We start from the raw sequence: 17,539 nt of genomic DNA, 5'->3' as shown, positions 1-17,539 counted from the left end.
GAGTGTATAAAGAAACCAAACTGACCCTTACTCGTCCATTTGATCTACAAGGGTCAATTTGGTTGCCAGCTTTCCATCATTTAGCTGGGGACCATCTGGAACCCCCATTATGATTGCATGGTGGCCACATAATAACACACAGGAAACACTGCTATGTTGTACCCTGTTATGTGTATATAATAGTATTGATTACATTAAAAAAGTTCATCTAAATATCTCTTCAGATGCAGTTTCCAGGATTCCAGGAGCAGGGTTCCTGGTTAAACTACTGACTGAATCATATCAATAGGTATGTATAATGTACATGCAATTCAGTGGTTCTCAAACCATTCCTGTCAAAGACCCCCACATGAATGTACATTGGGCCGCAGACCCCCATCTAAAATAATGTTAAATTGGCTATTGTTGAAAAAATAATATGTGGTATATGTGGTTTGAACATATACGGTACATCATTATGAGTCCTAGATTTACACTTCAACTTATTGGTTTTGCGCCAGGCTTGACACAGTTCTTGTAGCCATTTGATAAAGGTTAAAGGGATATTTCACTTTATCTTTTGGTTGTCATTTTATCATCTACTCAGGCTTATGTGACCACACCAGACAGTACGGTCAGATGATTTAGCTATCAGCATGAATGGAGTTCATAAAATGGTATTGTATGTTTAGGTAAGATAGTTCCATTGTTTTGTCTTTCAGATCGTGGATGAGTTCCTGAGGATAACAACGCTGTCCCTTGAATCAACATTCATGTCCAAGCTCGACGAGTACACTCCTAGTCTAATGGACCTCTTCAACACCAAGGGTGGAGCCATGGGGGTGAAGTTACAGGCCATACTACTCACGGTATTGTTCAAATACTCTTTGATTATTATATTTGCTATTTTATTTCAGGCATTTTGTGATCATATTACTATGAGATACGACTGTATGATGCAGGTTGGATTTAAAGATTAATCTACAACCAGGATCATAGTAGCTTCTCATACAAAGTGGAAACGGGGAAACTAGTCTGGCTAGACATACCATTGGTCCGATATCTCAAACCCTCACCCTCACACCTAAACCTAACCGTAACCCTCTCCCAACCCTTAACGCACCCCTCACCAACCTTAATCTGGTCGTTTTAACGCACCCTGGCCTGTCCCTCACCAACCTTAATCCAGTCGGACCAATGCTATGTCTAACCAAAGTATGCCCCCCCATAACAAAAGCGGCTCCAACACACCTCAAGCCAAGTTCAGTCTTGGACTGGTAAGTGTAGAAGAAGGAAGGCACTGGTGCAAACTCTGACAATTAGAGCCTGTTTTAATAACATGATTGGAAATGATGTGACTTTTCAAGGTCAATACTTAGGACCAGTGCCTTCCTTCTTCCTAACAAAAGTTGCCTACCAGTACATATAAAGCTCCCTGCTTAACATATTCACGTTTTGTTTGTAAATCCAGGGGTGCCCTAAAGGTAGATCGGCTGTAAAATATATTATTGAAGGGCGCTATATGCAGGTTTAATGTTTGTCTTTCATAAAAATGCCATTGCCAATGAACAGAGTTTAATGTTTGTTTTGTCTGTCACTGAGCAAATCGGCATATGATGTTATGTTATGATATTGCGATGATGTAAGATGATCAGGGTTGGTAGTACCCCTCACTTCACATAGGTGTGATTATTTAAATGTTAAAAGAATAATCTGCCACTTGTTTTAAATTGACAACAAAAAGGGGCTGTCAGCTCAAACCCAAAATGCAATACTTTTCTTTTCAAGTATTTTGAAAGTAGCTCTCAAATCAAAAAAGGGTGGGCACCTCTGGAACTTTAATCCATACAGTATGCAAGATGTAGTGGTTGTAGGAGGTGTATGTGTAGGCTCATGTGCTATACATTTTCTTTATTTACTGGGAACAATGACCTCCTGAAGTCAGCTGGTGTCCTAGACAGAAAAATGACAGGAAGTGTTTTCATTGGATATAGTGACATATTACCTGAATGATTTTCATAGGGGTTTCCTTTTAAGCCTGATATGTTAAGAAGATGCACTTTTAGTTTGAATCAGTGTTTACAACAACTTTAGATCAGTGGAATCTTTTGCATTATGAACTTGAATCTTTGTTTCCTTTTGTAATTTCAGTCTCCAAGCAACCCTGACATCAACAAGACCAGAGAGGTCATCATTCGCTGCTTGATGGTTTATCTGGGAGAAGACACTGGACTACTTTTGTGTGTATGATGTAAGTCAAAGTGCATCTTAAAATATAGCATGTGACTTCTGTCTACCTGGCATGTCTTGGTGGTGGTGGGGGGGTCTGCCCTTAAGTCAGACCTCCCGTTAGTAACTGCATAATATAGTAAATTGATTTATCCCTGCAATTCTTGACAAACTGAGTTTTGTTCAGTAATACAGTATAGTTTACATCCTTTGTGTGTTTAAAGGTTTTGTTTTCAGTACTACTTCTGAAATAAGAGGGTTTAAATGCTCATCCTCGTTTAATGTCTATATAATTATTTAGACCCACGAATGTCAGAGTTCCTCCAGACCTTTTACAATAAGGAGCGATGTTGATCCTGCTGAGGATGATTCAAGCATCAGGAATGAGAAGTGCCATATAGAGACTGGTTGACTCCCCCCCTGTCAGGTGAAAAGGAGCAACTTGGACACTCAGGCATGAATGAAGCATGAGTTCAAGTCCGTTGCTCTCCCCATGTCCCCCATATATGGGGACTAGGTTGGCGGCGGGTGTGTAGAGCCCAGGATCACATTAGATAATTGACACAGGGGTGAAAAATGTGTTACAAAATCGTGGGATAAAATTAAAAAAATATATATATATAACTTTCCCCTCTTTGACTGTCTGACAATTTCAGCATGCTGATGACCCTGTGGCAGAAGACCTTGATCTTACCAAGATGACCATCTACAGCATCAGAGCTACCTCCGAGGGTCCAAGTAACGTTGGACTTGTCATAGATGGCATCAAAGTAGTGCGTAATGTGGGCAACTTTTCAAGGGCCTGTGCCATACTCATTGGATTGACATACGTTGTCAATTTGGCATATCCCAAAGAGCTCAAATATACATTTGAGTTCTTCCAGAAAGTCCTGCTGGACCTCGATTCCCTAAAGCTGACCCCAAAGGTGCACAGCCTTGAAAAGAAAATAGATTAAGAAGCCCTATGCTCATGGGGTTTGGGTTAGTGTTAACGTTGATAAATAACCTGGCTCAGGGAACATATACATACTGTATGTGTATAAGGAAATGACTGTATCACATGGTGACTTAAATGTTTTAGTTTTCTGGAGGTGGTGGTTCTACGAAATCTAAATATCTTCTAACTACTAACTTGGGGTAGTGGCATCATATTTTGATTTAATATTGGGACAGGCTTTTGCACCTTGTCCGAAAACACATGAGTGTTTTAGATTAGTTTTTTACATGCCTAGGTTGTCCCGGTAATTTGTTTTATATATATATATATATATTTATTTATTTTGTTTTCTTGAAAATGTCTGCCTCTTTCACAGGTCAAATTGTGTGTGTGAGTGTGAGTGTGTGTGTGTGTGTGTGTGTGATGGTTTTATTGTACCATGTTGTATTATTTTTTGTTGAATAAGTATAATGTATATTGTACCATGTTTATAATGTATACATTGTTTACTTGAGTAAACTGCAGTTGTGTTGAACACATTTACAATGGTATTCATATTCATCTGTACCTGCAATGTTTAAACCTGAGTTTTAATATTATTGACACCAAATTACCTTTTTCTTTTTAAATATTTATTTATGAATTTGTTCTGTCCTATTTGTTTGTTAAAAAATTGATAATTGTTTTACTCATCATTTCTTTGAAATTGATTTATTTTTACTTACTATTTCTTGAAATTGAGTATTTGTTTTACCAATTGTGTGATTTACATGTATAATGTTTTTCTGAAATTGTTGTTTTAATTGATATCACATTACTTTAAATCTATTATTATAAATGTCACTTTTGTTACCATAGTGTATAATCTGCTCAATACATTGAGTAGATTATATACTGTATATGTATATATGTATGTATATATATATATATATATATATATATGGTAACAAAATGGACATTCATAAAATATTTAAAGTAATGCGATATCAATTAAAACAATACATTTCAAAGAAAAATATTATAAATTATAAATCAATTATAATCACACAATTAGTAAAAAATACTCAATTTCAAGGTAATAGTAAGTACAAATAAATCAATTTCAAAGAAATGATGAGTAAAACATAATCAATTTCTAACAAATAATTAGTAAATGTTAATCAATTTAAATCAAATAAGGAGTAAATAATAATCAATTTTAAACAAATAATTAGTCAATTTAAATCAATTTCAAATAAATGATGGGTAAAAAATAATCAATTTCTAACAAATAATTAGTAAATGTTAATCAATTTAAATCAAATAATGAGTAAATAATAATCAATTTTAAACAAATAATTAGTAAATTTAAATCAATTTTAAAGAAATGATGAGTAAAAAATAATCAATTCCTAACAAATAATCAATAAATGTTAATCAATTTCAATCAATTAATGAGTAAAACTTAATCAATTTCTATCAGAATCCAGTCAAATTATGAGTAGAAAATAATCAATTTCAAATAAATAGTTAGTAAATATCAATCAATATCTACAAATATCTAGTAAATATAACTCATTTTTCAGAGCTTAAATTCTATTCAATGTTATTAGATGTCACACTGTGACAGCATTTTTAATGAGTAAACCCTAGTCATAGTTTTTACAGTGTAGGATTTGACCGTGGCGATGATTGGAAGAAGAGAGTTTTAACGACGGAGCTGATTTGTTTATTAAGTTTAAAATCTTTATCAAAAATAAAACCAAGAGGGAGGACAGTGGCACAGTCGGTAGTGTTGTCACCTCACAGCTAGAAGGTCCTGGGTTCGATTCCCGCTGTGGGCGTTGAGGGCGTGTTCTCTCCTCTGTGTATCAGAGCCCATTCCCGAGGCGGGTTTGGCGAAAGGGCCTTTCTGTGTGGAGTTTGTATATTCTCCCCGTGTCCCCTAGGGTAGGTACCCTCACATGTTCTCCCCGTGTCTCCTAGGGTAGGTACCCTCACATGTTCTCCCCGTGTCTCCTAGGGTAGGTACCCTCACATGTTCTCCCCATGTCTCCTAGGGTAGGTACCCTCACATGTTCTCCCCATGTCCCCTAGGGTAGGTACCCTCACATGTTCTCCCCGTGTCCCCTAGGGTAGGTACCCTCACAAAAACATGCAGTAATCCTGGTCGGAATGTGTTAAGGAGATAACCGTTACAAATGCTCAATTCAACAGACCCATTCAGGATTCTAAAAACGCCTTCTCAATCCTGACCTAAGTTTTAAGGGTTTATAGACTTTAGAGAGGTACTTGTCTTTATCTCCTTGGGTAAATCATTCCATTGCACCGTTTGTACTACATGGAATACAAGCTACTGTTATGCTAATTACTGTCTGTTATTTACTTAGTATTTTTTCTAGTAGTAATATTCACTGTCTCTGTTGTTTATGTATCGTTATTTCTGTCTGTATGATTCCAGAAGTGTCCACCACAGAGCAGAGTCTCCAACTCCCAGCCTTCTGTCTGTGAAGAGTGACAAGTCTAAAGGAGAACCTCCTGACTTCAGTAACGAACCTGGACTTCCTGATTCACAGTATGTCAACCCTCCTATAAATATATACAACACTATAACACTGTAACACTATACAATATACACTATACACTATAACACTATACAATATAACATATTTTATTGTGCCGGTGAGAAGGCGGGCAGCTGTGTTCTGCACTAGCTGTAAACACCTGAGTGATGCCTGGTCGATGCCAATATACAAAGAGTTGCAATAATCTATTCTTGATGAAATCAAAGCATGGATAACCATCTCCAGCTGTTTTTAGGGGAATGTAGGATTTGACCGCGGCGATGATTGGAAGAAGAGAGTTTTAACGACGGAGCTGATTTGTTTATTAAGTTTAAAATCTTTATCAAAAATAAAACCAAGAGGGGGGACAGTGGCACAGTCGGTAGTGTTGTCGCCTCACAGCTAGAAGGTCCTGGGTTCGATTCCCGCTGTGGGCGCTGGGGGCGTGTTCTCTCCTCTGTGTATCAGAGCCCATTCCCGAGGCGGGGTTGGCGAAACGGCCTTTCTGTGTGGAGTTTGTATATTCTCCCCGTGTCCCCTAGAGTAGGTACCCTCACATGTTCTCCCCGTGTCCCCTAGGGTAGGTACCCTCACATGTTCTCCCCGTGTCCCCTAGGGTAGGTACCCTCACATGTTCTCCCCGTGTCCCCTAGGGTAGGTACCCTCACATGTTCTCCCTGTGTCCCCTAGCGTAGGTACCCTCACATGTTCTCCCCATGTCCCCTAGGGTAGGTACCCTCACATGTTCTCCCCGTGTCCCCTAGGGTAGGTACCCTCACATGTTCTCCCCGTGTCCCCTAGGGTAGGTACCCTCACATGTTCTCCCCGTGTCCCCTAGGGTAGGTACCCTCACAAAAACATGCAGTAATCCTGGTCGGAATGTGTTAAGGAGATAACTGTTACAAATGCTCAATTCAACAGACCCATTCAGGATTCTAAAAACGCCTTCTCTCAATCCTGACCTAAGTTTTAAGGGTTTAGACTTTAGAGAGGTACTTGTCTTTATCTCCTTGGGCAAATCATTCCATTGCACCGTTTGTACTACATGGAATACAAGCTACTGTTATGCTAATTACTGTCTGTTATTTACTTAGTATTTTTTCTAGTAGTATTATTCCTTGTCTCTGTTGTTTATGTATCGTTATTTTTGTCTGTATGATTCCAGAAGTGTCCACCACAGAGCAGAGTCTCCAACTCCCAGCCTTCTGTCTGTGAAGAGTGACTGGTCTAAAGGAGATCCTCCTTACTTCAGTAACGAACCTGGACCTACTGATTCACAGTATGTCAACCCTCCTATAAATATATACAACACTGTAACACTGTAAGTAACACTATACAATATACACTATAACACTATACAATACACTATTAACATATTTTATTGTGCCGGTGAGAAGGCGGGCAGCTGTTTTCTGCCCTAGCTGTAAACACCTGAGTGACGCCTGGTCGATGCCAATATACAAAGAGTTGCAATAATCTATTCTTGATGAAATCAAAGCATGGATAACCATCTCCAGCTGTTTTTAGGGGAGGTAGGATTTGACCGTGGCGATGATTGGAAGAAGAGAGTTTTAACGACGGAGCTGATTTGTTTATTAAGTTTAAAATCTTTATCAAAAATAAAACCAAGAGGGGGGACAGTGGCACAGTCGGTAGTGTTGTCGCCTCACAGCTAGAAGGTCCTGGGTTCGACTCCCGCTGTGGGCGCTGGGGGCGTGTTCTCTCCTCTGCGTCATCAATGCCCATACCCGAGGCGGGGTTGGCGAAACGGCCTTTCTGTGTGGAGTTTGTATATTCTCCCCATGTCCCCTAGGGTAGGTACCCTCACATGTTCTCCCCATGTCTCCTAGGGTAGGTACCCTCACATGTTCTCCCCGTGTCCCCTAGGGTAGGTACCCTCACATGTTCTCCCCGTGTCCCCTAGGGTAGGTACCCTCACATGTTCTCCCCGTGTCCCCTAGGGTAGGTACCCTCACAAAAACATGCATAACCGTTACAAATGCTCAATTCAACAGACCCATTCAGGATTCTAAAAACGCCTTCTCAATCCTGACCTAAGTTTTAAGGGTTTAGACTTTAGAGAGGTACTTGTCTTTATCTCCTTGGGTAAATAATTCCATTGCACCGTTTGTACTACATGGAATACAAGCTACTGTTATGCTAATTACTGTCTGTTATTTACTTAGTATTTTTTCTAGTAGTATTATTCACTGTCTCTGTTGTTTATGTATCGTTATTTCTGTCTGTATGATTCCAGAAGTGTCCACCACAGAGCAGAGTCTCCAACTCCCAGCCTTCTGTCTGTGAAGAGTGACTGGTCTAAAGGAGATCCTCCTTACTTCAGTAACGAACCTGGACTTCCTGATTCACAGTATGTCAACCCTCCTATAAATATATACAACACTATAACACTGTAACAGTGTATAGTACCCTGACATGTTCTCCCCGTTTCCCCTAGGGTAGATACCCTCACATGTTCTCCCCGTGTCCCTATAGGGTAGGTACCCTCACATGTTCTCCCCGTGTCCCCTAGGGTTGGTACCCTCACATGTTCTCCCCGTGTCCCCTAGGGTAGGTACCCTCACATGTTCTCCCCGTGTCCCCTAGGGTAGGTACCCTCACATGTTCTCCCCGTGTCCCCTAGGGTAGGTACCCTCACATGTTCTCCCCGTGTCCCCTAGGGTATAGTACCCTCACCTGTTCTCCCCGTGTCCCCTAGGGTTGGTACCCTCACATGTTGTCCCCGTGTCCCCTAGGGTTGGTACCCTCACATGTTCTCATTTCACATGGGGTAGGTACCCTCACATGTTCTCCCTGTGTCCACTAGGGTAGGTACCCTCACGTGTTCTCCCCGTGTCCCCTAGGGTAGGTACCCTCACGTGTTCTCCCCGTGTCCCCTAGGGTAGGTACCCTCACATGTTCTCCCCGTGTCCCCTAGTGTAGGTACCCTCACATGTTCTCCCCGTTTCCCCTAGGGTAGGTACCCTCACAAAAACATGCAGTAATCCTGGTCGGAATGTGTTAAGGAGATAACTGTTACAAATGCTCAATGCAACAGACCCATTCAGGATTCTAAAAACGCCTTCTCAATCCTGACCTAAGTTTTAAGTGTTTAGAGAGGCACTTGTCTTTATCTCCTTGGGCAAATCATTCCATTGCACCGTTTGTACTACATGGAATACAAGCTACTGTTATGCTAATTACTGTCTGTTATTTCTAGTAGTATTATTCACTGTCTCTGTTGTTTATGTATTGTTATTTCTGTCTGTATGATTCCAGAAGTGTCCACCACAGAGCAGAGTCTCCAACTCCCAGCCTTCTGTCTGTGAAGAGTGACTGGTCTAAAGGAGACCCTCCTTACTTCAGTAACGAACCTGGACTTCCTGATTCACAGTATGTCAACCCTCCTATAAATATATACAACACTATAACACTGTAACACTATACAATATACACTATACACTATAACACTATACAATATAACATATTTTATTGTGCCGGTGAGAAGGCGGGCAGCTGTGTTCTGCACTAGCTGTAAACACCTGAGTGACGCCTGGTCGATGCCAATATACAAAGAGTTGCAATAATGTATTCTTGATGAAATCAAAGCATGGATAACCATCTCCAGCTGTTTTTAGGGGGAGGTAGGATTTGACCGTGGCGATGATTGGAAGAAGAGAGTTTTAACGACGGAGCTGATTTGTTTATTAAGTTTAAAATCTTTATCAAAAATAAAACCAAGAGGGGGGACAGTGGCACGGTCGGTAGTGTTGTCGCCTCACAGCTAGAAGGTCCTGGGTTCGATTCCCGCTGTGGGCGCTGGGGGCGTGTTCCCTCCTCTGTGTCATCAATGCCCATACCCGAGGCGGGGTTGGCGAAAGGGCCTTTCTGTGTGGAGTTTGTATATTCTCCCCGTTTCCCCTAGGGTAGGTACCCTCACATGTTCTCCCCGTTTCCCCTAGGGTAGGTACCCTCACATGTTCTCCCCGTGTCCCCTAGGGCAGTGGTTCCCAAAGTGGGGTCCGGGGACCCCCAGGGGTACCTGAGGGAGTTCCAGGGGGGACCCATCTATTTTGTTCGTGTTCATAAAGTGCTAAAGTGTTTAAAGCAGTGGTTCCCAAACTTTTTCATGTCAAGGACCCCCAAATTGACACTACTTAGCCCGTGGACCCCCATTTGAAAAGATATGCCAGGGACCCCCATAAGAGAAGACGTACACATTTAGACGTCTATACATTTAGACGTCTACATTTAGACGTACACATATATACACATTTAGCGTCTACATTTAGACGTACACATTTAGACGTCTACATTTAGACGTCTACATTTAGCCTAGGGGACACGGGGAGAACATGTGAGGGTACCAACCCTAGGGCAGGGGTTCCCAAACTTTTTTGGACCAGGTACCCCTTTTGGGGTAGATATTTTTCCAGGTACCCCCTCATCCTCGCAACACGGATAACAAATAAATGTATACGTCTAAATGTAGACGTCTAAATGTAGACGCTAAATGTGTATGTGTACGTCTAAATGTAGACGTCTAAATGTAGACGTCTAAATGTGTACGTCTTCTCTTATGGGGGTCCCTGGCATATCTTTTCAAATGGGGGTCCACGGGCTAAGTAGTGTCAATTTGGGGGTCCTTGACATGAAAAAGTTTTGGAACCACTGCTTTAAACACTTTAGCACTTTATGAACACGAACAAAATAGATGGGTCCCCCCTGGAACTCCCTCAGGTACCCCTGGGGGTCCCCGGACCCCACTTTGGGAACCACTGCCCTAGGGTAGGTACCCTCACATGTTCTCCCCGGGTCCCCTAGGGTTGGTACCCTCACATGTTCTCCCCATGTCCCCTAGGGTAGGTACCCTCACATGTTCTCCCCGTGTCCCCTAGGGTAGGTAGGTACCCTCACATGTTCTCCCCGTGTCCCCTAGGGTAGGTACCCTCACATGTTCTCCCCGTGTCCCCTAGGGTAGGTACCCTCACAAAAACATGCAGTAATCCTGGTCGGAATGTGTTAAGGAGATAACTGTTACAATTGCTCAATTCAACAGACCCATTCAGGATTCTAAAAACGCCTTCTCAATCCTGACCTAAGTTTTAAGTGTTTAGAGAGGCACTTGTCTTTATCTCCTTGGGCAAATCATTCCATTGCACCGTTTGTACTACATGGAATACAAGCTACTGTTATGCTAATTACTGTCTGTTATTTACTTAGTATTATTTCTAGTAGTATTATTCACTGTCTCTGTTGTTGATGTATTGTTATTTCTGTCCGTATGATTCCAGAAGTGTCCACCACAGAGCAGAGTCTCCAACTCCCAGCCTTCTGTCTGTGAAGAGTGACAAGTCTAGAGGAGAACCTCCTGACTTCAGTAACGAACCTGGACCTCCTGATTCACAGTATGTCAACCCTCCTATACAACACTATAACACTATAAAATATACACTATTACACTATAACATATTTTATAGTGCCGGTGAGAAGGCGGGCAGCTGTGTTCTGCACTAGCTGTAAACGCCTGAGTGACGCCTGGTCGATGCCAATATACAAAGAGTTGCAATAATCTATTCTTGATTAAATCAAAGCATGAATAACCATCTCCAGCTGTTTTTAGGGGAGGTAGAATTTGACCGTGGCGATGATTGGAAGAAGAGAGTTTTAACGACGGAGCTGATTTGTTTATTAAGTTTAAAATCTTTATCAAAAATAAAACCAAGAGGGGGGACAGTGGCACGGTCGGTAGTGTTGTCGCCTCACAGCTAGAAGGTCCTGGGTTCGATTCCCGCTGTGGGTGCTGGGGGCGTGTTCTCTCCTCTGCGTCATCAGTGCCCATACCCGAGGCGGGTTTGGCGAAAGGGCCTTTCTGTGTGGAGTTTGTATGTTCTCCCCGTGTCCCCTAGGGTAGGTACGCTCACATGTTCTCCCCGTGTCCCCTAGAGTAGGTACGCTCACATGTTCTCCCAGTATCCCCTAGGGTAGGTACCCTCACATGTTCTCCCCGTTTCCCCTAGGGTAGGTACCCTCACACGTTCTCCCCGTGTCCCCTAGGGTAGGTACCCTCACATGTTCTCCCAGTGTCCCCTAGGGTAGGTACCCTCACATGTTCTCCCCGGGTCCCCTAGGGTTGGTACCCTCACATGTTCTCCCCATGTCCCCTAGGGTAGGTACCCTCACATGTTCTCCCCGTGTCCCCTAGGGTAGGTAGGTACCCTCACATGTTCTCCCCGTGTCCCCTAGGGTAGGTACCCTCACATGTTCTCCCCGTGTCCCCTAGGGTAGGTACCCTCACAAAAACATGCAGTAATCCTGGTTGGAATGTGTTAAGGAGATAACTGTTACAATTGCTCAATTCAACAGACCCATTCAGGATTCTAAAAACGCCTTCTCAATCCTGACCTAAGTTTTAAGTGTTTAGAGAGGCACTTGTCTTTATCTCCTTGGGCAAATCATTCCATTGCACCGTTTGTACTACATGGAATACAAGCTACTGTTATGCTAATTACTGTCTGTTATTTACTTAGTATTATTTCTAGTAGTATTATTCACTGTCTCTGTTGTTGATGTATTGTTATTTCTGTCCGTATGATTCCAGAAGTGTCCACCACAGAGCAGAGTCTCCAACTCCCAGCCTTCTGTCTGTGAAGAGTGACAAGTCTAAAGGAGAACCTCCTGACTTCAGTAACGAACCTGGACCTCCTGATTCACAGTATGTCAACCCTCCTATAAATATATACAACATTATAACACTGTAACACTATACAATATACACTATAACATATTTTATAGTGCCGGTGAGAAGGCGGGTAGCTGTGTTCTGCACTAGCTGTAAACGCCTGAGTGACGCCTGGTCGATGCCAATATACAAAGAGTTGCAATAATCTATTCTTGATTAAATCAAAGCATGAATAACCATCTCCAGCTGTTTTTAGGGGGAGGTAGGATTTGACCGTGGCGATGATTGGAAGAAGAGAGTTTTAACGACGGAGCTGATTTGTTTATTAAGTTTAAAATCTTTATCAAAAATAAAACCAAGAGGGGGGACAGTGGCACGGTCGGTAGTGTTGTCGCCTCACAGCTAGAAGGTCCTGGGTTCGATTCCCGCTGTGGGTGCTGGGGGCGTGTTCTCTCCTCTGCGTCATCAGTGCCCATACCCGAGGCGGGGTTGGCGAAAGGGCCTTTCTGTGTGGAGTTTGTATGTTCTCCCCGTGTCCCCTAGGGTAGGTACGCTCACATGTTCTCCCCGTGTCCCCTAGAGTAGGTACGCTCACATGTTCTCCCAGTATCCCCTAGGGTAGGTACCCTCACATGTTCTCCCCGTTTCCCCTAGGGTAGGTACCCTCACACGTTCTCCCCGTGTCCCCTAGGGTAGGTACCATCACATGTTCTCCCAGTGTCCCCTAGGGTAGGTAGTAGGTACCCTCACATGTTCTCCCCGGGTCCCCTAGGGTTGGTACCCTCACATGTTCTCCCCATGTCCCCTAGGGTAGGTACCCTCACATGTTCTCCCCGTGTCCCCTAGGGTAGGTAGGTACCCTCACATGTTCTCCCCGTGTCCCCTAGGGTAGGTACCCTCACATGTTCTCCCCGTGTCCCCTAGGGTAGGTACCCTCACAAAAACATGCAGTAATCCTGGTCGGAATGTGTTAAGGAGATAACTGTTACAATTGCTCAATTCAACAGACCCATTCAGGATTCTAAAAACGCCTTCTCAATCCTGACCTAAGTTTTAAGTGTTTAGAGAGGCACTTGTCTTTATCTCCTTGGGCAAATCATTCCATTGCACCGTTTGTACTACATGGAATACAAGCTACTGTTATGCTAATTACTGTCTGTTATTTACTTAGTATTATTTCTAGTAGTATTATTCACTGTCTCTGTTGTTGATGTATTGTTATTTCTGTCCGTATGATTCCAGAAGTGTCCACAGAGCAGAGTCTCCAACTCCCAGCCTTCTGTCTGTGAAGAGTGACAAGTCTAAAGGAGAACCTCCTGACTTCAGTAACGAACCTGGACCTCCTGATTCACAGTATGTCAACCCTCCTATAAATATATACAACACTATAACACTGTAACACTATACAATTTACACTATAACATATTTTATAGTGCCGGTGAGAAGGCGGGCAGCTGTGTTCTGCACTAGCTGTAAACGCCTGAGTGACGCCTGGTCGATGCCAATATACAAAGAGTTGCAATAATCTATTCTTGATGAAATCAAAGCATGAATAACCATCTCCAGCTGTTTTTAGGGGAGGTAGGATTTGACCGTGGCGATGATTGGAAGAAGAGAGTTTTAACGACGGAGCTGATTTGTTTATTAAGTTTAAAATCTTTATCAAAAATAAAACCAAGAGGGGGGACAGTGGCACGGTCGGTAGTGTTGTCGCCTCACAGCTAGAAGGTCCTGGGTTCGATTCCCGCTGTGGGTGCTGGGGGCGTGTTCTCTCCTCTGCGTCATCAGTGCCCATACCCGAGGCGGGTTTGGCGAAAGGGCCTTTCTGTGTGGAGTTTGTATGTTCTCCCCGTGTCCCCTAGGGTAGGTACGCTCACATGTTCTCCCCGTGTCCCCTAGAGTAGGTACGCTCACATGTTCTCCCAGTATCCCCTAGGGTAGGTACCCTCACATGTTCTCCCCGTTTCCCCTAGGGTAGGTACCCTCACACGTTCTCCCCGTGTCCCCTAGGGTAGGTACCCTCACATGTTCTCCCAGTGTCCCCTAGGGTAGGTACCCTCACATGTTCTCCCCAGGTCCCCTAGGGTTGGTACCCTCACATGTTCTCCCCATGTCCCCTAGGGTAGGTACCCTCACATGTTCTCCCCGTGTCCCCTAGGGTAGGTAGGTACCCTCACATGTTCTCCCCGTGTCCCCTAGGGTAGGTACCCTCACATGTTCTCCCCGTGTCCCCTAGGGTAGGTACCCTCACAAAAACATGCAGTAATCCTGGTCGGAATGTGTTAAGGAGATAACTGTTACAATTGCTCAATTCAACAGACCCATTCAGGATTCTAAAAACGCCTTCTCAATCCTGACCTAAGTTTTAAGTGTTTAGAGAGGCACTTGTCTTTATCTCCTTGGGCAAATCATTCCATTGCACCGTTTGTACTACATGGAATACAAGCTACTGTTATGCTAATTACTGTCTGTTATTTACTTAGTATTATTTCTAGTAGTATTATTCACTGTCTCTGTTGTTGATGTATTGTTATTTCTGTCTGTATGATTCCAGAAGTGTCCACCACAGAGCAGAGTCTCCAACTCCCAGCCTTCTGTCTGTGAAGAGTGACAAGTCTAAAGGAAAACCTCCTGACTTCAGTAACGAACCTGGACCTCCTGATTCACAGTATGTCAACCCTCCTATAAATATATACAACACTATAACACTGTAACACTATACAATATACACTATTACACTATAACATATTTTATAGTGCCGGTGAGAAGGCGGGCAGCTGTGTTCTGCACTAGCTGTAAACGCCTGAGTGACGCCTGGTCGATGCCAATATACAAAGAGTTGCAATAATCTATTCTTGATGAAATCAAAGCATGGATAACCATCTCCAGCTGTTTTTAGGGGAGGTAGGATTTGACCGTGGCGATGATTGGAAGAAGAGAGTTTTAACGACGGAGCTGATTTGTTTATTAAGTTTAAAATCTTTATCAAAAATAAAACCAAGAGGGGGGACAGTGGCACAGTCGGTAGTGTTGTCGCCTCACAGCTAGAAGGTCCTGGGTTCGACTCCCGCTGTGGGCGCTGGGGGTGTGTTCTCTCCTCTGCGTCATCAATGCCCATACCCGAGGCGGGGTTGGCGAAAATGCCTTTCTGTGTGGAGTTTGTATGTTCTCCCCGTTTTTCCTAGGGTACCCTCACATGTTCTCCCCATGTCCCCTAGGTTAGGTACCCTCACATGTTCTCCCCGTGTCCCCTAGGGTAGGTGCCCTCACATGTTCTCCCCGTGTCCCCTATGGTACCCTCACAAAAACATGCAGTAATCCTGGTCGGAATGTGTTAAGGAGATAACTGTTACAATTGCTCAATTCAACAGACCCATTCAGGATTCTAAAAACGCCTTCTCAATCCTGACCTGAAGTGTTTAGAGAGGCACTTGTCTCTCTAAACCCTAAATGTCAGGGGGTAACCGGCTAGTAACCAGATCCTTTTTAGTAATAGTACAACATAAACATTACAGAGACTGTAGTTGTTACTGTACAATACTTTAAAACAGTTGTCATGTTGCACACATGCCTAAAATTGCTGTTATTTGCGCCGCCCAGCTTGTCACACTCTAGGCTGCATGAACAGCGCTGCTCGGGCGCTGTTTTCTGCCCCCTCAATGTCCCAAAGTTCTCTGTTGTACTCCGTCTCCCCACACTGGCACGGTTAGCCAAGTTAGCCATGTGCTATCGATGTTGGAGGGTTTTCTCGTCAGCGAAAAGTCAACAAACAGAACACGGTGACATGCATGCTGATCTTCCTTAATAATAAAAAAAGGCTTAGCCCATGATGCGTCCAGTGGCTTTATAGTTAGGCTATAGGCTGCTCAGATCTGGACTGGACTTATTTATGTTTTGGAATAGAACCGGCGGACCTCTGTACTGTAGACACGCATATGCATGCATGCAGATGCGATGCGTTGTTTATTGATGATTAAGCCTACAACAATTTATTTATATTGTTAAATGTTGCTTTAACAACATTTTGTTTGTCTTTTAAAAAGGAGCATAAATAAATGTATACCATTCGTCTACCAACTTTATTTATGTAGCCTATACATGCATATTACATTTGGGGTAGCCTATTAAAAAAATAAATTAATAAAATCAACAACCGTTAATTAACCGGATAATGCCATCGGCTACCCGGCTGGAAAATTAACCGTTGGATACATATGTATCTATATGTATATATTCTATTGTCTTCATCTATATGTATCTATATGTACAGTATATATTATATTGTCTTCATATTTATGTATGTATATATTCTATTGTCTTCATCTATATGTATCTATATGTATATATATATTCTATTGTCTTCATCTATATGTATCTATATGTATATATTCTATTGTCTTCATCTATATGTATCTATATGTATATATTCTATTGTCTTCATCTCCACAGAGAGACATTCAGAAACACACCTGGACAGAAGACATTCAGTCGAACCACACCTGGACACAGTAAGACTGGACACATTTTACACTGACATTTTATTTCAATGAATGAAATGTTTAAATAGCAGCAGACTCATCAGATTAAATATACTCGTTGTATTCCTGTCTCATTGTCCAAATACAAATACTGACGATAAACGCATACATTTAGACTAAAAAAACGATCCAATGTTGTATATTTTAGCCAATTTTCTCATTTGTTTTCCTTTTACAAATTCAGATTTTCTGTAGGATATATACAGTGGGGTTCCTTTCCTTTTCGCCGGCCCAGTACCCATAGTTACCTCTAGGTATTTAAAAGTACCTGGGTACCTATGGAAGTCACACCTCTGATGGGTGTGGTTTAGTCTTAAGGGGCGTTTTCTTTTCACCCACTGTGTAATATAATAAACAGACAGTAGGTGGCAGTAGGGCAGTAGGACAGAGGCCAGTGCAGTATACAGCTTGCAAATTTAATGAAAATTTGAAGGGATGTGCCAGGGACCCCCCATTTTGGGGGATGTGCCGGGGACCCCCATTTGGGGGGGTGTGCCGGGGACCCCCGTTTGGGGGGATGTGCCGGGGACCCCCCGTTTGGGGAGATGTGCCGGGGACCCCCATTTGGGGAGATGTGCCGGGGACCCCCATTTGGGGAGATGTGCCGGGGACCCCCATTTGGGGGGATGTG

The 17,539-nt window shown here is 42.9% G+C and overlaps 1 protein-coding gene across 1 annotated transcript in view; it reads left to right on the top strand.

Annotated features, from left to right (window-relative positions):
* Positions 1-17,539, top strand: part of LOC308330385 (uncharacterized protein) — a 121,124-nt gene that overhangs the window by 10,337 nt on the left and 93,248 nt on the right. The window contains exons 4-11 of the mRNA XM_080785234.1: positions 5,586-5,699; positions 6,854-6,967; positions 7,946-8,059; positions 8,968-9,081; positions 10,983-11,096; positions 12,290-12,403; positions 13,613-13,723; positions 14,925-15,038. Coding sequence (XP_080641360.1) covers positions 5,586-5,699; positions 6,854-6,967; positions 7,946-8,059; positions 8,968-9,081; positions 10,983-11,096; positions 12,290-12,403; positions 13,613-13,723; positions 14,925-15,038 — 909 coding nt within the window. The remainder of the gene's footprint in view (positions 1-5,585; positions 5,700-6,853; positions 6,968-7,945; positions 8,060-8,967; positions 9,082-10,982; positions 11,097-12,289; positions 12,404-13,612; positions 13,724-14,924; positions 15,039-17,539) is intronic.

The sequence above is a fragment of the Protomyctophum bolini genome (assembly GCF_963924005.1).
Source record: "Protomyctophum bolini genome assembly, chromosome: 16".
Taxonomy (NCBI): Eukaryota; Metazoa; Chordata; class Actinopteri; order Myctophiformes; family Myctophidae; genus Protomyctophum; species Protomyctophum bolini.
Note: the sequence above shows the minus strand (reverse complement) of the source record. Positions and strands in the feature narration are given on the sequence as shown.